Raw genomic sequence first — 19,714 nt, 5'->3', positions numbered from 1 at the left:
CAAGCAATAGACAGACCCAGTATTTCATGAGCGTTTTTGTGTGGCCTTATTCATGTGTCTTTCAGTAAATTTGAACTTTTATAGTTTTGCGCCAGTCTAATAAATGCGGATCATGTCAACTCAACGACAATCAACAGATTGCATAATTAATGGAGTTGATTTTTATCAAAGACCCAACATAAACAAGTTTCATGCTTTCGGAATGGTATAGAACTTGAAGCTAAGTAATAGCTACGAATTTCATTAAGGCGTATCAAGAAGAAGGACATTTCCATTTTGACGCTCATTTATTTATTTCATTTCGAAAAAATTAAACACCCATTCCTTCCGATTCTTTGTGTTAGCATTGGTGCTCATGATTGAAATAAAAATCACAAGAATTATGAACATACCCATCGATTATGAAATGAAGAACCGGATAGGTTAGACTAAAATATTTTCTAGAAGTTAAGGAAAAAAAGTTCTGTAAAGCTTTTTTGGAATATTCTATAGGTACCTATCGTAAGAATAAAACCCAGATTAATCCACCTAGCGTTGATGGTGTCTTTCTCGCATTTAGTTGATAAAATTCAATAGTGATCAACAAGGCTTTGTCCCCTGTCGAATGAAACTTGTTGCGAGTTAAGGATTACTATACGAAAAGTTGTCTAATGTTTTTTATAGCTTTTGTGCACACATATACACACACAAACACATACACATACACACATACGCCTGGGTTGCGAAATGGTGAGCTGACATCTGGGATGGAGCGACCTACACAGCTCTGGTCCTCACAAGTTCCAATCTCACGCTTCCACGGGTCTTCCGATGACAATCGACCGCCAGCTAAGGGTTTTGTACTTAGCTGGTAGTGCAGCCTGGGCACTGTTGTCCTTCTGACATCAGTTAAAGTGAGTGGGTGCGACCAAGGAGACCATCGTCCCTAACCCTAATTCCAAGGCGTTAAGCGACCCGTGCCGGGTCAGCTAGGCCTTTAACGGAGCCTGTGGGGTACCTGGGCACCCTCCACAGTGATTGTCCCTTACCGCGTCATGCTGGCCTCTGGCGTGGTGGGCCTCTTTTCCCGAGCAACTCGTAGGATCAAAATGGAAAACCAAGTCAATTCTTCAATTAGTGGGAGTAGTGTAGGCGACAACCCCTTCGCAAGAGGTGGATTGTCCAGGTCTCCGCATAGGAGGCCAGATGCAATAGTCGGCAGCTCGGTGCACAGCGCCAGCGTGGGTCACTTAACCTTCTCCCCGGCTACGCCGGTAGTGGTTATGGACGGCCCATGGCTTGTGAGGGCGATGAACCGCAAACGCGATGGGCTTTCGGCCTTCGAGGTGGCGACGGAACAGCTGGACGCCATCATCGACTTTGCGTCATCGAAGCATAATATCAGTAAGGACCTCAAGGGGAGCTTGCTGAAACTTCGAAAGTCGATGTTGGACGCCAAGCTGGAGAGGGCGGTCGGGACGGCCAAGTGCAAACCCGTGAAATCCGTGGAGTCGAGGTCTACCCAGACTGAGGCCCAAGGATTCGCGGACTCGGGCAAGGTCGAATCGACCGAGGGCGTGCCAGCGAAGACGGTGGTGCCAGTCTACCCAGACTTAGGCTAAAGTATTCTCGGGCACTTCGGGGGTGACTGCTCAACGGACAACCGAGCAGACACAAAAACGGGGGAGACAGTCTCCAGGGGATGAGCTCCCTGGGGGCCGCTCCAAAACGCGGAGGGTTACTACCCCGAACAAGGGTAGTGGGGCTGGGAAGCTGAACCTCGGCCAGGTACCTCCCAAACCGGGGTAGGAAGGACCTGGAAAGGTCCGTCCACCCAGGAAAGATGGCGGTAACGGGGTTACGGCAGGCTGAGAGCTCTCAGCCGCCCCAGACCAGGGAAATAGAGGGGGATTACGCCTCCTGGACCCTGGTCAAGAACAAGAGGAAACCGAAGACGTCAAAGACGGAAATGAAGGCTCAGGCGAATAAGGGGAGCAATAAGTCTAGGGTAAGCGCCAATCGCTCCAGGGGCGATGCCCTAGTCATCAAGACGGACTAAGTACTCCGACGTCTTGAAGGCGATGAGGAGTGACGTTAAGCTCGGTGAACTCATCGACGTACGTCGAATAAGACGTACCCGGGTAGGCGAGATGATCCTCGAGCTGAAGCGGGGCGTCTCGCAAAAGGACGCCGCCTACAAGAAGTTGGCTGAGGAAGCCCTAGGTGAGACGGTCAAAGTGAGGGCACTCACAACGGAGGTGAATCTAAGGGTTAAAGACCTGGACGAGATCACCGAAGTTGAAGAGCTCGTCACGGCACTGCGGAGACAGTGTGAAATGGAGACGCCCACCGCAGCCGTTCGGCTACGGAAAGGTTCGGCAGGGACGCAGGTAGCATTGGTTCGGCTATCTGCAGCGGACGCCTCCAAGGTAGCCAATTTAGAGAGCGTCAAGGTGGGATGGTCGGTGTGCCCTGTGGGCATATACGAGCAACCCGAAGTTTGCTTCAAGTGCCTGGAACCGGGGCACAAGCAATGGGACTGCAAAGGCCCTGACAGAAGCAAGCTCTGCCGACGCTGCGGATTGGAGGGACATGAAGCACAATGCTGCACGAACCCTCTCAATTGTTTGATTTGTTCCAGCAAAGCTGCATCCCATGGGGGGCTCGAAGTGCCCGGCGTTTAAGCGTGCTGGAAATGGAAACGGTTTAGCGGGTCGGGGATATAGTCCTGCCTCCCTCGTTTGCTATGGGAGGTTGTCCCTAACTCCGCACTTCCTGGACAACCCAGGATGTCTGTTGAGCAGATTCTTCCTCCATTGCTTAGGAAGAAAAAAAAAACACATACACACACACACACTAGAGATGGTCGGGTTTGGAAAATTAGAGCAATGCACAGTGTTGCTTTTTGCCGATTTCGTGCGCTTTTTTAATAACATCGTTTCTGTGGATTTTTTCGCTGTAGTTTGTTTGGAGAAGACGTTAGATATGAAAAGGGCCTTTTTTGTGAAAATCTGTAAAATGATTAATCCACCTAAAAGTGAGATAAAAATTTTGCTTAACCATCGAAACCAGATATGAGCCTAGTGTCTTTAGGAAAGTTGTAGCGGATGTTATTTCAAGCCACTTTGCCAAAGAGACCCCATACATATGACTTATATAGTACGAGATATGTGACATTTTCTGTGGAAGGTCCCTGAAATCAGTTTTTTGAGCATAACTTTTTCTCTATGTTTCAGGCATTTTTACCACTTTCTACAAAGTTATTTGGCTACCAAAAATACACGTTTTTGTAGAACATTGCGAAGCTCTATCTCTTGAAATTGAAAAGTTATTTGAGAAAGTGTGTTTTTTCTAGGGGCGTTTTAGAATCGTGTAACTTGTTCCGGCCCAAAATGGCGCACACAACTGATTAGTACACTAAAAGTGCTGTATGTCTACTCTTATTTCGCGGTTGAAGCTTGTGTTTACACGAAATTACACGTGAGTTATATAAATTTCAAATGTCCCACTTTTTGCTCTACTTTGACACTAATTTTATGTAAATGCTATAGGATCACAATAAAAATTAACATTTGATAGGTGGCCAATAGGCCCATAGTATATTGCAACACTATGAATTGAGCTGATGTCTGTATGTGTGTATATTCGTGTGTAAGTGTGTATGTATAGTCATTTTATAGACACACTGTTTGGAAATTAGATAATTACAATTTTTCACAAAAACCTTCAAGAGGAATTTGAGTTCATTATTTATTATTGAAAATTTGTGAATAATGAACGGTGGCGGATTGTTGGACTATAGTAAATGAGAAAGGAATCTTTACCGATGTGTGTAGTATTCTGGTTTTTGAAACATTTCCATTACCTTCTTGCAGTATTTTATGAAAACAAGTTTCCTATTGATATATCAAGTATTTTTCTGTTGACAAACGAAGTAAATATTTCGAGTATCGTGATCAATCTGGAAAACAATGTTTTCTTCTAGAACGCACCCCACCTTGCTTCGAGAATCAATAATAGACTCATACTACCCAAGCATTTTTCTGTAAAAAATGTTCATTTCTAAATTCCAAAAAATGGGGTTTCAAAATGTTTATACACACTCAGATACACACGAATATACACACATACAGACATCAGCTCAGTTCATCGTGTTGCAATATACTGTGATATATTGTTGGCCTATTATTTAAATCCTATAGTTTTTACATAAACTTAGTGTACACGTAGAGCAAAAAGTGAGACATTTGAAATATATATAACTCACGTGTAATTTCGTGTAAACACAAGGTTCAACCACGAGATAAGAGTAGACATACAGCAGTTTCAGTGTACTAAAAAGTTGTGTGCGCCATTTTGCGTCGGAACAAGTTACACGATTCTAAAACACCCCTAGAAAAAATACATTTTCTTAAATAACTTTTTAATTTTAAGAGATAGAGCTTCGCAATGTTCTACAAAAATCTGTATTTTTGTTAGCCAAACAACTTTGTAGAAGGTGGTAAAAATGCCTGAAACATAGAAAAAAAAGTTATGCTCAAAAAACTTATTTCAGGGACCTTCCACAGAAAATGTCACATATCTCGTACTATATAAGTCATAGGTATGGGGTCTCTTTGCCAAAGTGGCTTGATATACCATCCGCTACAACATTCCTGAAGAAACTAGGCTCGTATCTGGTTTCGATGGTTAAGCAAATTTTTTATCTCACTTTTAGGTGGATTAATCATTTTACAGATTTTCTCAAAAAAGGCCCTGTTCATATCTAACGTCTTCTCCAAACAAACTACAGCGAAAAAATCAACAGAAACGATGTTATTAAAAAAGCGCACGAAATCGGCAAAAAGCAACACTGTGCAATGTCAGGTTCCGGGCGGGTACGGGTTTGTAAGATGATAAAATGTCGGGTCTGGGTCGGGTACGAATTTGAGAAATAAAGTATTGAATTTTTTTTATTCGTTTCTGGTAATTTTAAAGCTTGTTCTTTGTTTGGACCTATAGCATGAGCATGATTGACCGCCCACGGTTGCTACTCCGTTATTGCCAGGTCAGCTGTAATTACACAGAGAACCAACAGATGAAGTTTGGGACTACCATCATCTTCAATGTGTAAGAACTGGTGACCCAAAAATAAGCAATACCAGCGCCGGCCGTGTCCAAATGCAGGTCAATTAAGGAATGGGATTAAGGTAGGGAAATGTTGACATGATACTCGCTTTGATAGAAGCCGACGAGTCATCTGCACTTCCACGAGAAATCACTGGGATGTTGGATATATGGGGTAGGTATTGTGGCAGGATTCGTTTTGGTAAACGGTATGCCGTGTATAGCGTGTAGTTTGATCAATTCAAAACATAATCGAACAAACACTAATTATTTTAATTACCGACCGCACTAAGCAGAACAAAATTGTCGATGACCAGCGATCTCTCTGCTAACCGCACAAAGCAGAACAACATTTTCGATGACCGGCCGATTGTTCTGCTTACTAACGCGAACTAAATCTTCACTTTCTAATTAATTTACTCACCCGTACAAAGCAGAACGCAAAGCAAAGCGATCGTTCTGCTAACCGCACAAAGCAGAACAAATTATGTGATGACCGGCCGATCGTTCTGCCTACTAAATAAATCACGAATGCTGAACATTTGTCTTTCAAGCAACAAACAAACATGATCTACTTTTTTCACTCAATTCCGACAGAAAATTTGATCTCCTAAATAAACGTCTCTGAGGTATGTTTTCAAGTACAGCATTGCGATTAATAAAATCTATTCACATATCGACCGCACAAGCAGATCAAAAGCTTCTGATTCTCGCAAACAATCTGCATATCATATGAAAACGCACTCTGATCTATTTTCTTACCAACCTAATAGGTACTAGCATTTCTACCACTCTTCAAAGAAGCAGCTATGTCTAAAATGCATTTTCTACTAACAAAATGGAAAGCGAGGAAGATAGTTGACAAAAGAGATATATTTGAAATAGGCATTGGGAAGGAAGATTTGAAGATAGTCAAAATAGAAGCCAAGCAAAGACCAGAATAATACATATTGTGATCTAGGGCTGAAAGTCTCGCTAATAAAGACAAAAAAAAAATAAGTTGGGTAGGGTAATTGGAAACATAGATCGGAATGCACCATGGAAAGTGATGTGACCTATGCAACTACTATTCTAGTAATTAGTTACGATATTTCGAATATCGTTTAATTGTTCATCCTATGCAAGGATAAACAATCAATTGCTTGAAGTAAGCGATTGTGTATTTTGTACGGTGTACCAATTGTTGCCATACATAAGAACAACTATTAAAAAAAAAATAAGTAAAAGGCATGTGGGTGGACTTTATCAAAAGAAAGGTTTTACTTCCTGCTCCTTAGAATAGCTGTGAAAACCACAATAAAATTTGTTATAATCCTCAAAATTGATTAACCCATAACATAATAGAAACGCATGCACCAGTTGTGGCACTATTCTTAATTTTGGTTCCTTATTTGGCAAATCCCATTGTTTTCTTATGGGACTGGCCAAATTGGGACCACTAGTGCCACAACTGGTGCAAAGGACGTTAAAAGTTAGGCAAAATCAATTTTTACAATTATGCTTTGCTTGTTTTGGTGGAAATCAAAGGTGTTATTGTATCATATAAATATGCTTTATCGATATGAACTTGGTTTGCAGTGATTTGATTGGGCATTTGACATATAAAGCACTAGTGTGACAACTGGGGCTATAGCCACAAAAGGTACACCAAGCCTATACCCTTTATGCATTCTATAAATGCATTTGTAAAAACCATGAGCAACATTTATTGCCGTTAATATAAAAGAAGAAGTGTGTTGGAAAAACAAAACATAAGCAACAGATAGTTTCTAATCGCTGAATGTATAGCAAGGACTAAGAGAAGCTCTTTTAGAGGAATGCTCCCATCTGTCGCAAGACGAGTCCAGTACCTCCATTCAACTATACCGCGCTGCAATCACCACAGATACGAATCCCGACCACATCGGCAAAGTCGTCCTCAGCTCGTCACTTCCAGTCAAGCACGAGACACCAAAGTCGTCCCCATACACACTTAACTCATTTTACAGTATTCGGTAAATTTTACCGAGATCTCAACAGCAGAACTGTTCGGTTTTTTTTTTTTACAGATTTTTTGTAATTTTTTCATTGCTCAACTATCAAAATCACCGAAAATCAGTAAAATTATTTACCGAACAGTTCTGCTGTTGAGATTTCGGTAAAATTTTACCGAATTCGGCGATTTATTTTAAGTGTGTAGCTTAGCCAGAAACATACATCCGTAAAGACTACAACGTGGTAGTTCCGGAATAGCACCAAACTCGTCTTATGACCAATGCTCCTGAAAAAATCTAAATCTAAATTAAACTATCTTTGACGAACCGCAGATATAAAAAATCAGTGGATACTTAGTTGAAAGAGGTTTTCAGAAGCCAATTTTGCTTCTAACGCTGGCCCATCGAAAAGTCTTTCGCTGTTCTTTAAAATCTCATCACTGGTTTCAGTTTCCCAAACCATTTTGGAGTTAGGGCCCTTGGTTCATCAGGTTACTGACGCTTGGTACAAAAACATGCGTATGATTTACGATTATATAGATATATAAATCATATTTCTAAGTCAACTAGGCTTGGTACAAAACCAATTGGAATCAATCACTTTCATACAGGCCTTTCGATTTGTCTATACCTGTTCTATTCAAATCACATTGGAGCTCAGACCAATTGACCTAGCATGCTAGCTAGGCTCGAAAAGAAAAAAAATTTCATATGCAAGTATTACAACAATGAATAAATAGATAAATTGGAGTTATCTCACCAAATGGGCTTGCCATGCATGTCCTGGATATTATCTGAAAAAAAGTTTCATTTTCAGCTAATGTCTTGAAATGGGAGCCTAAACCGCAGAAAGTGTTCAAAATTTGAAAAATAGAATTCTTGAAACACTCCGCCTTGTTCGTGGTCCGCTTCGGTCGAATCCGTGATGAATTCACTCTCGTTGGCTTGATGCACATTCTTGTCTGCAGACTCGGAGCCGTTCCACTGATGTTTCCTCAGCGCCAGTATTGTACCGAAGGTAAAGACGAAGACGGTGAAATCGTACGGTATGTTGTTTGCATGATATGAACTTGGGCAATTGGGCACTTTTTTTGTGGTGCACCAGGTTAGGGATATATACGACGCTCAAATAAAACACTTCACTGCTAATATTCCGTTTCATTGTACTATAATTGAACTCCGGAAATCCGGAAAAAAATTAAATAAAATTTGGAAAAATGACGGCAACAAAATTTTCTTATTCCTCCTTGAACGCCGCACACTACGATCTCTCGCTTGTTCTTTGTTTGGACCTATACCCTTTTAAATGTAAAGAGAAATAAAAAATGTATAGTTAAAATGTAATGTAGGTATCGACTGCAAAAATTGTCGGGTACGGCTCGGGTTTGGGTTTGATAAGATTTTTCATTCCGGGTTCGGGTCAGGTCCGGGTATGAAAGGACTTTCTAAATCGGGTTCGGGTCGGGTTCGGATTAACAAAATGTGAAACCCGACCATCTCTAACACACACAACCATAACAGACATCACCTTAATTCGTCGAGCCCCAGTCTTGGAGTTTTCTCAGGACCAAAGGGGTCCAGGTCCGGCAGAAAGTCTTGGCTATAAGAAGGGAGAAGAGAGTGGGAAGAAAGAAAAGGAAGAAAGAAGAAAATCTAACATCTCACTTCGAACTTCTCAATTTTCACTACTCACTTCTTAGTTCTCATATCTCACTTCTCTCTTCTCACATTTTGCTTTTCACTTCTGACTGCTCATTTCTCACTTCCCTTGAAACCAAGCGTTGGATATTGAAATACACACTTAGTTCATCTCGGCATTTTTTTATTCTTTTGCCGAGATCCGCACAGCCGAGCGCGTTCGTGGATTTTTGCTGATATCTCAGCTGAAAAAACAATTTGTTTACGGCGGTACTCAAAGGAGCCGCCGTAATCATACGACCATTCGGCCGATATTCCAGCTAATGAACTTCAACCGAGATTTGCACAGCCGAGATCGGTGGAAAATTTTAAGTGTGTACATTGTAGGTACTGTTATTTTGTGAATTCGCGATGCTGACATGAAACATGTCGTCAAACTTTTCTCCAGGATCATTGTATTTATTTTATTTTGCTCGAAAACATATGTGTTTATAACTTGTTTTCGATACAGTCCTTACAAGGTAATGATCTAGATCCTAGTCAATGTTCTGGCCTCTGAAGGAGTTCATATCTATAACACCACCCGCATGTTGCAAAGTGTGTTTACGTCGTACGTACAGTCGTACCTCCATGTGTCGATGTTCCAGAAGTCGATATTTTCCATTACTCGAAGATTTTTTCAGTCTGTTCTGTTTCTCGTACAAACGTACCCTCACAAACAAACGTAACACACTTAACAAGTTAATCGTACACTACTTATTTTGTGTGATTCTGCCTGCTAGCGCCTCCAGCAGATGACCACTCTAACATTTGACGTTCTAAAACTCAAATTCCTAAGGCGGCGCCTTATAATAAACTTTGTAGCATAACATGCAACTCGTGGTGATGCTCAGACAATAAACACCATGAATAACAAACAAGGACGGATGGCAGATATGGGCTACGAAATGGTGAGTTGATATCCGGGAAGGAGCGGTCCTTACAAGCTCCAATACTCACGCTTCCACGGGTCTTCCGATGACAATTGATCAGTAGCCGGGCAATTAGTGGAGAATGTTGAAAGCAAGATGAATACACCACTAGGTGTTCCAATTTGCCAAATTCACGATTCAGCCATCTTGGATTTTAGTATGGGAGAGCCAGCGAGTTTGTTTTCGTTTTGCACTGAAAACGAATTTTTCACCCCCGCCTTCTTCTCTTTCATAAACTTGGCAGCTTGGAGCACCTAGTAGTGTATTCATCTTGGTTGAAAGCTTCCAATATATTGGTAGTCAAATGGCGTCAGACGGCGGTACCAAGACATAAGCGCACGGATCAAGAAAGCAAGGGTTGCCTTTGCGAGTTTAAGAAATATCTGGAAAACAGGCAGATAAGTGAGCGCATCAAAATGCAAATTTTCAACTCTAACGTGAAATCTGTGCTGTTAAACGCTAGTGAAACATGGTGTGTATCAGTGGAGAACACTCAACGGCTGCAGGTGTTTATCAACAGATGCCCGCGGTATATAATTCGGGCCTGGTGGCCTCACAACTGGATCTCAAACAGCCAGGATCCACAAGTGAGTAAAAACGGATGACAGAATATAGGCAGATTGAAAAGACGAGCATTTAGTGGACACTTTTTTTTTCAAAAGTCGATGGTATCTTCGACTGTACACTTACGTGCGAAATATATAGGTTGGCGATATTTTTGGTAACGGAATGAATAAAGGAATGAAGGAATAACAAATATGAATAAAGGATAACTTCCCCGACGACAATCTTTACCTTCGTGTTTGGGCACTCTTCGTAGCCCTTATCAAGGTTCTCATAGAACGCATCCTTCACGTCAACATACTTATCAATCGTTGTGGCAATCGTATTCTTCCTTCATTTCCACATCCGATGTTTTCGTTATAATCATTAATTTATCAGCACTTAAGGCATATAGAAAAAGAATGAAACGCACTTCTACTGCAAATAATAATATCCAGCTTGTCATATTTCCAGTTGTATAGGAAACCACAGAATCTAATGGCTGAATCTTGCAATAAATGTGACCATCCAATGAATAAATTAATGAATCATTCGTAAGTTATAGTAGGCTCTGTTTGTGTAGATTACGCATACCTGTTTCGACCAGACCATATCTCTATATATATAAAAATGAGTTTGTATTTCCTTTGAGGCAATATAACTCACGAACGGGTGGACCGATTGGTAAGATTTTCTTAGCTCGAACCGAAATCGATCTAGAGTGTCTAGAGTACAACGCTGCAATCGACTAAATGATTGACCGGTCGAAAAAACAACCCGAGCAAGATCGGGAAGAAGATAAAATAATTCAAATACAAGTTTCCTTAATTCTTCATAATAATCGATTGATAGAAAACTTATTTATAAAAATCTGTTGAGCAAAAACGCTATATTATTTGATTTATTCATGTGAATAGAGTATGCACTAGCACCAACACTAGCACGTTGCAACGCTGTAGAACCACTATAGTAAAATCGATTATACTGCATTTTTTCAGCATATATTTTAATTGCATTTAAACCCTAGTTATTCAGTATAAACTTGCAGCAAATTTACTAGGGAAAATTTCTTAATCTTTTCTAAAATTTATGAATTTGCTAAATACTAGCTTACACGTATGACTTTCATTCAGCTTGCTGAGAAAAACGAGCAACATTAAAATATGTCGTTATTTATTCATCATGCAAAAGAATTTTACATTATTTTATGTGCAAATCTAGATCAACATTTGAAAAGGGCGTAACAGCCAAAATTTATTCCTTCTGATTCCTCGTCTACATATATAGCTTTATATGTAGACGAAGAATCAGAAGGAATAAATTTTGGCTGTTACGCCCTTTTCAATTGTTGGTCTAGAAATATAGATATTTTGAGTAGGAGTGGTTGTTGAGTTGAGTTAAGTTAGTTGGACCTCCATATGTTGAGCCATGTCTAAAGATTGATTCAACTTTTAAACTTGCTTTTGTAAGCTTAAACAATGACACTTCGATAGTCCTGCTCAGCCAATTCGATTACAAGGTAATCGATTTTGGAAGTTTGTATGAAAATCACTACGCAGAACATCACATAAACATCATATAATTTAAACAATATGATTGGATGTTTAAATAAACTTGGGTTACGGATGATATTCCCGATGAATTTTATACCGTCAGATAGAGAATGGAATAATTCCAAATTGGCTGTCAAAGCTCAAAATAGTTTAATAGTCATTATCCAAATTTGTCTTCTCTATTTATCACCAGTAATACTGTTTGCAAATAGCCTGTTATCATTTTACATTTGCGCATTTTAGCTTTTTGTTAAATTACAAATAAATAGAAAGACAAATTTATTCCTTATTGGATTATTTCGTTTCTTTTCCAGAACGGCTTGTTATTATCTAAGCACTAGTTGACCCGGCAGACGTTGTCCTGCATAGTAGGCGAGAATGTGCGTTCCGAACTGCCCATGCAAAGTTCGCATAGGAATCACAATTTTAGTTATTCACGGTTTGCTCAACTTTACTCGTAATTTTCGCATTAGGAAATATCATATAAACCCGTCGGAAACTATAACGAATGTTTCTGCTGAAGAAATGAAAAAAATCCATCCAGCCGTTTTTGAGTTATGCGGATACGAACACAGACCATTTCATTTTTATATATAAGATGTTAACTAACTTTTCACATATTGCAATTTGTCATGTTGTTCGAGATAAGTCAACCACGGGCTGAAACTCTCGATAATGAAGAAATAAAAAAAGCATGTTATTAACCAGCTTGGCTTCACTCACCTTGAATCTTAGTTCTCCGACCGGTGGCTTTGCATAGGGTACGCCCAAAAACGCCAGAATCCCCCGACCACTAAATGAAGTCAGATACCGTCCGACCAGCGATCCTCCGTGGGGCAGTTTAACCTTAAGCCGTTCCGAGGTTCTCCCACTAGTAAGCACACCAAAACTAATCACCACCAGAGCGCCATATATCAACCTCATTGCGAACCGTACGTCAGGTCCTACAAATTATGACTGAAAAAGATTCTTGACACGCAAAGCTAACACTTTGCTCTGCTAGCACTCAAGCTTCGGCTGTCGGACCGCAGTACGCGCAATATAACCGGTTCCACCGACAGTCAGCTTCCAAACCATTTGGCACTAGGTCGCCCGCATGCGTTCGAAACCGTCCGAAGATTACAAAATTCGGTTGCTCAAATCTGCTCCATGTGACGTCAACTTGGGGCCACCGACAATTAATCAGACCCTCGTCGTGCCCAAAGCACGGGAAGCCCAAAAACTCTACCGGCGACGGTAGTTGATCACACAAGTCGCGAAACGATTACTGGAAATAGATAAATCGAACTGCGATCGCGACACGGCTGTGTTGCTAGTTTTATACGGCGATCGACGATCGGTAGCCTCCCCGACCGCAACAACCCTAGTGAGAACTGGACCCAAACTAATCCGAATGGAGATTTATGCCAAATGCTAATGTAATGCGGGAGGATTCGAGATTTGAGTCTAGAGAACTAGAAACACGACAGTGGAGCGTCGCGCCGGGAAATAATTTCGAGTTCAAGCTCATTGATACACAACTGGAAAGAGAACATTGCTGGGTGTTTTCGTCGAATCTAATCGTAACGTATTTTGCAGTCGTTCTGTTTATGGTTTTAATTATCTTTAGATTTTCAGGCATGTATTGCAATACTTTACAACAAACTAGGGGAACTGTTCCCATTCTTACCTCACTGAACATAATATTCAATGTAAAATATCCCAATAATAAGAAACAAATCAAATTCTTTCTCATTAATTTTTAGTGGGATGAACATATAAACTATGAGATAGAATCCAGGACCAGTAACCCTAGTTGTATTCGTGTTCTGTTCGTTTATAAGTAGGTTATAAAAATTGTAAAGGTGTCCACCAATGTAGATTTTTCATAAATTCTTTCAACCTACTCAACTGTCGGTTGCACTACAGATTTGAGGTAGATATCGTATTGATCATAAATCACCAAACTGGTTCAGGTAGCTCAAACGAAATGTAATGTGGCAAATTTATTGCTTGGGGCAGGTGATATGTGTCCGCTATTAATGCAGCGAACACTGTCCTACTTTAAATGCGAAGCTGTTATAAACTAATTGAATTCCAAACCTCGAAATCCGTGACTTACAAAATGAAATCCGCAACTAAAGCAAACGAAAATATGCTTCCTGTAATATGTATGAAGATTTGGTTATTTATAAAATACTTATGAATCCATAGTAAACATAATTAATTTAAAAGGAAAATAAATTGTTAGCTAGGGTAATTTTAATGCATGGTTAAACTGCGCCAAAAACAAACCGTCATCAACAATGTTCGGTACCGACGGTCGCACCGGCATGGCATGATCTCGTGTAGATGCCGTGATATTGACAACAAAACATGATAGGGTTATGCGTTAATTCGTCCATGGCGCTAGTATCCGTCATATCAAATTCTAGATCACTAAATACTCGCGAATCGTAAACTAACATAATAAACTAATCATCTGGCGAGATAGAAAAAAGTGTACACTACGATCTGCATTCATTTAAATTACATTCCGGTGTTACTTACTTGAAATACAGTTAAATTTAACTTTGCGACTGTGACTTTTTGCACAATTTCCTACGTTATCCGTGCGACGAAGAAAAATCCAGTTCGTTCACTGCTGTAGAAGACGCGCAACACCGTCACCAAAATCAACGTAATTCACTGATTTTCACCGCACTTTTTCACATAAATTTCTCACTGCGCACTAAATAAAAGCAATTTTTATTGCTCAAGTGAAAAATAATTGAAAAATAACTACCGGAAGACGTTCAAATGATCCGTTTTTTCAAACTTTAGAGCGTTTGAAATTTATTTTCTTCGTCGCCTTGTTTATGGTCGAAAAACGCGTTGCCAAACTGGCGGTTTGAACTGAAATAATCTTTTGTTACGCATCTGATAATACATCATGCAGTCAATAAAAGTAGGATTTTCAAATATTTTCCGCTAGCGTAATAAAAGTAAATTCTTCCACATAAATATTTTTCATACATTTCTACTATTCCAAAAGATTGAAACAGGAGAAATAATTTCATAATAGAAATTTGTTGGCTGCACTACCTACGTACATGTTAAGCATGTGTGTTAGTTGTTTGACAGACTGAGGCATTTAACTGAATGGCAGCACAACCAAAACCATTTTTATGCGGTCGAAATGGGATTGCACTAGGAAATTTTTGTTACCTGGAACCGAAATAAACTTTCAAATTTGACTTTCAAAATTGACCGAAATGATACTTATTCTGCATGAAGTCACAGATAAGTCATCAAGTTATCCAAGAAATGGCTTGAGCTCAGGAACAAAAATTTGCAGTCCTGTTTTGAGTATGGTACATGCTCCTTGTGGTACAGAGAAAGGATACGTAGATGATCAATTTTCCGATTTCAAATATGGAACATGCTCTCTGTAGTACGAAAAACAGAATGCGTTCACAGCATATGTTCATGGTCATCCAAGAAATCTCTGGAGTAAGGCCTTTCGATCTACACGCGTAACTGAAGATCAGTTTTCCGGTTTCAAATATGGTACATGCTCTCTGTAGTACAAAGAACTGAATGTGTTTTTAGCATATGTTCTTGGTCATCCAAGAAATCCCTGGAGTAAGGCCTTTTGATCTACACGCGTAACTAAAGATCAATTTTCCGGTTTCAAATATGGTACATGCTCTCTGTAGTACAAAGAACAAAATGCGTTTACAGCATATGTTCTTGGTCATCCAATAAATCCCTGGAGTAAGGCTTCCCGATCTACATGCGTAACTACAGATCAGTTTTCCGGTATCAAATATGGTACATGCTCCCTGTAGTACAAAGAACAGAATGTGTTCTATGGCAAATGTTCTTGGTCACCCAAGAAATAAGGAGTAAGGCCTTTTGATCTACACGCGTAACTATGAATTAGTTTTCCGGTTTCAAATATGGTACATGCTCTCTGTAGTACAAAGAACAGAATGCGTTCACAGCATATGTTCTTGGTCATCCAAGAAATCCCTGGAGTAAGGCCTTTTGATCTACACGCGTAACTACAGATCAATTTTCCGGTTTCAAATATGGTACATGCTCTCTGTAGTACGAAGAACAGAATGCGTTCACAGCATATGTTCATGGTCATCCAAGAAATCTCTGGAGTAAGGCCTTTCGATCTACATGCGTAACTGAAGATCAGTTTTCCGGTTTCAAATATGGTACATGCTCTCTGTAGTACAAAGAACAGAATGCGTTCACTGCATATGTTCTTGGTCATCCAAGAAATCCTTGGAGTAAGGCCTTTTGATCTACACGCGTAACTAAGGATTAGTTTTCCGGTTTCAAATATGGTACATGCTCTCTGTAGTACAAAGAACAGAATGTGTTCTAAGGCAAATGTTCTTGGTCACCCAAGAAATCCCTGGAGTAAGGCCTTTTGATCTTCCCGCGTAACTACAGATCAATTTTCCGATTTTAAATATGGTACATGCTCTCTGAAGTACAGAGAACAGAATGCGTTCATAACATATGTTCTTGGTCATCCAAGAAATCCCTGGAGTAAGGCCTTTCGATCTACACGCGTAACTAAAGGTTAGTTTTCCGGTTTCAAATATGGTACATGCTTTCTGTAGTACAAAGAATAGAATGTGTTCACAGCATATGTTCTTGGTCACCCAAGAAATTCCTAGAGTACGGCCTTTCGATCTAAACGCGGAACTAAAGATCAATTTTGCGGTTTCAAATATGGTACATGCTCACTTCATAATGGGTACATTACATATTCAGATCAGGCCTTTGGATCGTTGGTTACGCGTGTCATGAAAGCCTCCACTTCAGGTATTTCTTGGATATCCGCGAACGGCTTTCATACGCAGATTCTGTTATATGTACCAGAATGGATATATTACATTTACAAAACAGGCCTGTAGATCATTGGTTACGCGTGTCAACCTGAAGGCCTTCACTTCCGGTATTTCTTGGATAACCGTGAAGATCTTCCATACGCAGGTTCTACCATATGTACCACAATGGATACATTACTTTTACAAAACAGGTCTGTAGATCATTGGTTACGCGTGTCAACCTGAAGGCCTTCACTTCCGGTATTTCTTGGATAACCGTGAAGATCTTCCATACGCACATTATATCATCCCAAGTAACACGGTTTGTTGTATGAGTGTAAAAAATACATCTTTCGAACATATAGTATGTTACGTTTTGGTATGAAAAACTGCTTTGATTACTTTCACACGACCCAAACAGCGCAAAAATTATCGATATTTTCAACATCTTTCAGTTGCAACCTAGTTTTTGATTGCACATTCACAAGACTAAACTTAAGTACTAAGGATGTTTTCAGTAACCGACTTTCAACATGGTTCTGTCAAATTGTATACCAAAACAAAAATGCTGACCAACACGTTCAAAGAAAGAAATTTTATACAAAAAACGAATGAAAACAAGCATGCATGAAATGACGACCACCATTTTACCAATATAAATAAACATATACAAACTGAATAAATAAATCAAATTTGTTTCGAAGTCTCGGTCGAAACATTATATGCGGCTCATGTTTCATTGGCTAACTTTTCATTTTACTTCTCCAAAATTCATGCGCCTTTGATTGAAGAAAAATATAACTTTGGCAAAACATAATTTTGAAATTGATATGTAAACAAATTCTCGAATCTGCAAAAGAAAAACAATATGGCGAGTTGTCGATAAACAACAAGGTCGATGAAGAACGTTCATAACATTGATCTTAAAAGAGTTTGAAATTACGTTAAACTTCTATCGTTAGGGTATATTCTGACGAAACAAATGCCAAAAAATGAACATGTTATGACCTTGTTCGTAAAATCTTCCTGTAGACATGTTTTATGTTGTGAGAATGTAAAACGAAACATCTCAAAAAACCAAACAAATGTCAAAAATTGACATGTTATCAGCAGGTTGTGAGAATGTAGTATGAAACTTCTTATTGATCAAATTGCTGTATGTTTTGCAAAAACCTTATCATAGCTTTCCTTGAACATAACATGTTTTGTTTTTCATTTTCCCGACCTTTCTTCAACATCATTATTAGATCTTAGTTAATAATGATGTTTTCGGTGTTACTTGGGATATGTACCACAATGGGTACATTACATTAACAAAACAGACCTGTATATCATTGGTTATGCCTGTAGACCTGATGGCCTTCACTTCAGGGATTTCTTGGATAACCGTGAAGATCTTCCATATACACATTATATCATATGTACCACAACGGGTACATTACATTTACAAAACAGGCCTGTCAATCATTGGTTATGCCTGTAGACCTGATGACCTGATCAAAACAGGGCTGTAGATCATTGGTTATGCCTGTAGACATGATGGCCTTCACTTCAGCGAATTCTTGGATAACCGTGAAGATCTTCCATATGCAGATTCTATCATATGTACCACAATGGGTACATTACATTTACAAAACAGGCCTATAGATCATTGGTTACGCGTGTAGACCTGAAGGCCTTCACTTCAGGGATCTCTTGGATAACCGTGAAGATCTTCCATACGCACATTATATCATATGTACCAAAACGGGTACATTACATTTACAAAACAGGCCTGCAGATCATTGGTTATGCCTGTAGACCTGATGGCCTTCCCTTCCGGCATTTCTTGGATAACCGTGAAGATCTTCCATGTGCAGATTCTATCATATGTACCACAACGGGTACATTACATTTACAAAACAGACCTGTAGATCATTGGTTATGCCTGTAGACCTGATGGCCTACACTTCAGGGATTTCTTGGATATCCGTGAAGATCTTCCATATGCAGATTCTATCACATGTACCACAACGGGTACATTACATTTACAAAACAGGCCTGTAGATCATTGGTTACGCGTAAAGATCTGAATGCCTCCACTTCAGGTGTTTCTTGGATAACCGCGAACATGTTCCACACTCATATTCTATTCTATGTTTCACAATGTACACATATCATATTCAGAACAGGCCATTATTAATTGAATTTATGTTATTATTGTTTAACACGGTATGATACCGCATAAAAAACTAATTTGGTGTACTTGTAGAAATCACACACCAATACCAACAGATTTATTTGACAGCAATCCATCGAATTTGGACGAATGAAAATTCTCATGGACGTAAACAGATTTTCATAAGACAAATTTAAAATTTTTGAAGGTTGTTTTTGATTGCCGATTCTCAATAAACTATGATTTGTTCAATGCGCTAATAGTACACAATGAAAACTAGGAACTCTAAAATACGTGTTACATACAACTTAGTTAGAGTAAGTAGTTGGGATAGCGTATAAATTAGATTTGAAAACCAAGCACTACCTACTACGACGGGAATTAGCTCACTACCCTAATGAACTTATTTAAAATAAGTGCCAACACATCGAGCGAAAATAACTAAAAATGCACTGAAATATCATAAAAATATCAAATTGTGCTATGTTTTGCTATGATACGATAACAACAAACTAATAGCTCAAGTTATGGATAATATCTTATTAATAACAAAACCTGATATGTTATACGATATTTTAGTGCATTTTTTATTATCATCGCCTGTTTTTAGCATTTATTTCAAACGAGTTGATTTGTTGTCAAGATCACGTTCTACTGTTGATGAGAAAAATTGGTATTGGAGCTGAACTCATCAAGATGGGCTAGGAAAACTGGCCACTTGTCTGACAGAATCAGCGAAACATAACGGTTTAGGGTCATTTGGCCGAATGCAGTTTGGCCAAATGCAATCTAGCACAATGCAGTTTGACCGAATTGCTGAAATATGTTTGCTTGTTAGGTGTGTGAAGTGAAAAGTTAGATGTTCGAAATGAGAAGCGATCAGTGAATATTGAAAAGTATAAGTGAAAAGTGAGGCAGGAAAGGAAAGGAAAAAGAAAGAAGGAAGAAAGAAGAAGGAAGAACGAAGAATGAATATGATTGA

General features: G+C 39.4%; 1 protein-coding gene across 1 annotated transcript in view; it reads right to left on the bottom strand.

Moving 5' to 3' along the window:
* LOC134219812 (carboxylic ester hydrolase) overlaps positions 1 to 13,061 on the bottom strand; it is a 31,177-nt gene extending 18,116 nt beyond the window's left edge. Inside the window, exon 1 of the mRNA XM_062698679.1 lies at positions 12,487 to 13,061. Within this exon, the coding sequence (XP_062554663.1) occupies positions 12,487 to 12,687 (201 nt within the window). The 5' untranslated portion in view covers positions 12,688 to 13,061. The remainder of the gene's footprint in view (positions 1 to 12,486) is intronic.
* Between the last annotated feature and the right edge of the window lie 6,653 nt (positions 13,062 to 19,714).

This window comes from Armigeres subalbatus, chromosome 3 (genome assembly GCF_024139115.2).
Source record: "Armigeres subalbatus isolate Guangzhou_Male chromosome 3, GZ_Asu_2, whole genome shotgun sequence".
NCBI lineage: Eukaryota > Metazoa > Arthropoda > Insecta > Diptera > Culicidae > Armigeres > Armigeres subalbatus.
This window is presented reverse-complemented; position numbering and strand designations above follow the sequence as displayed.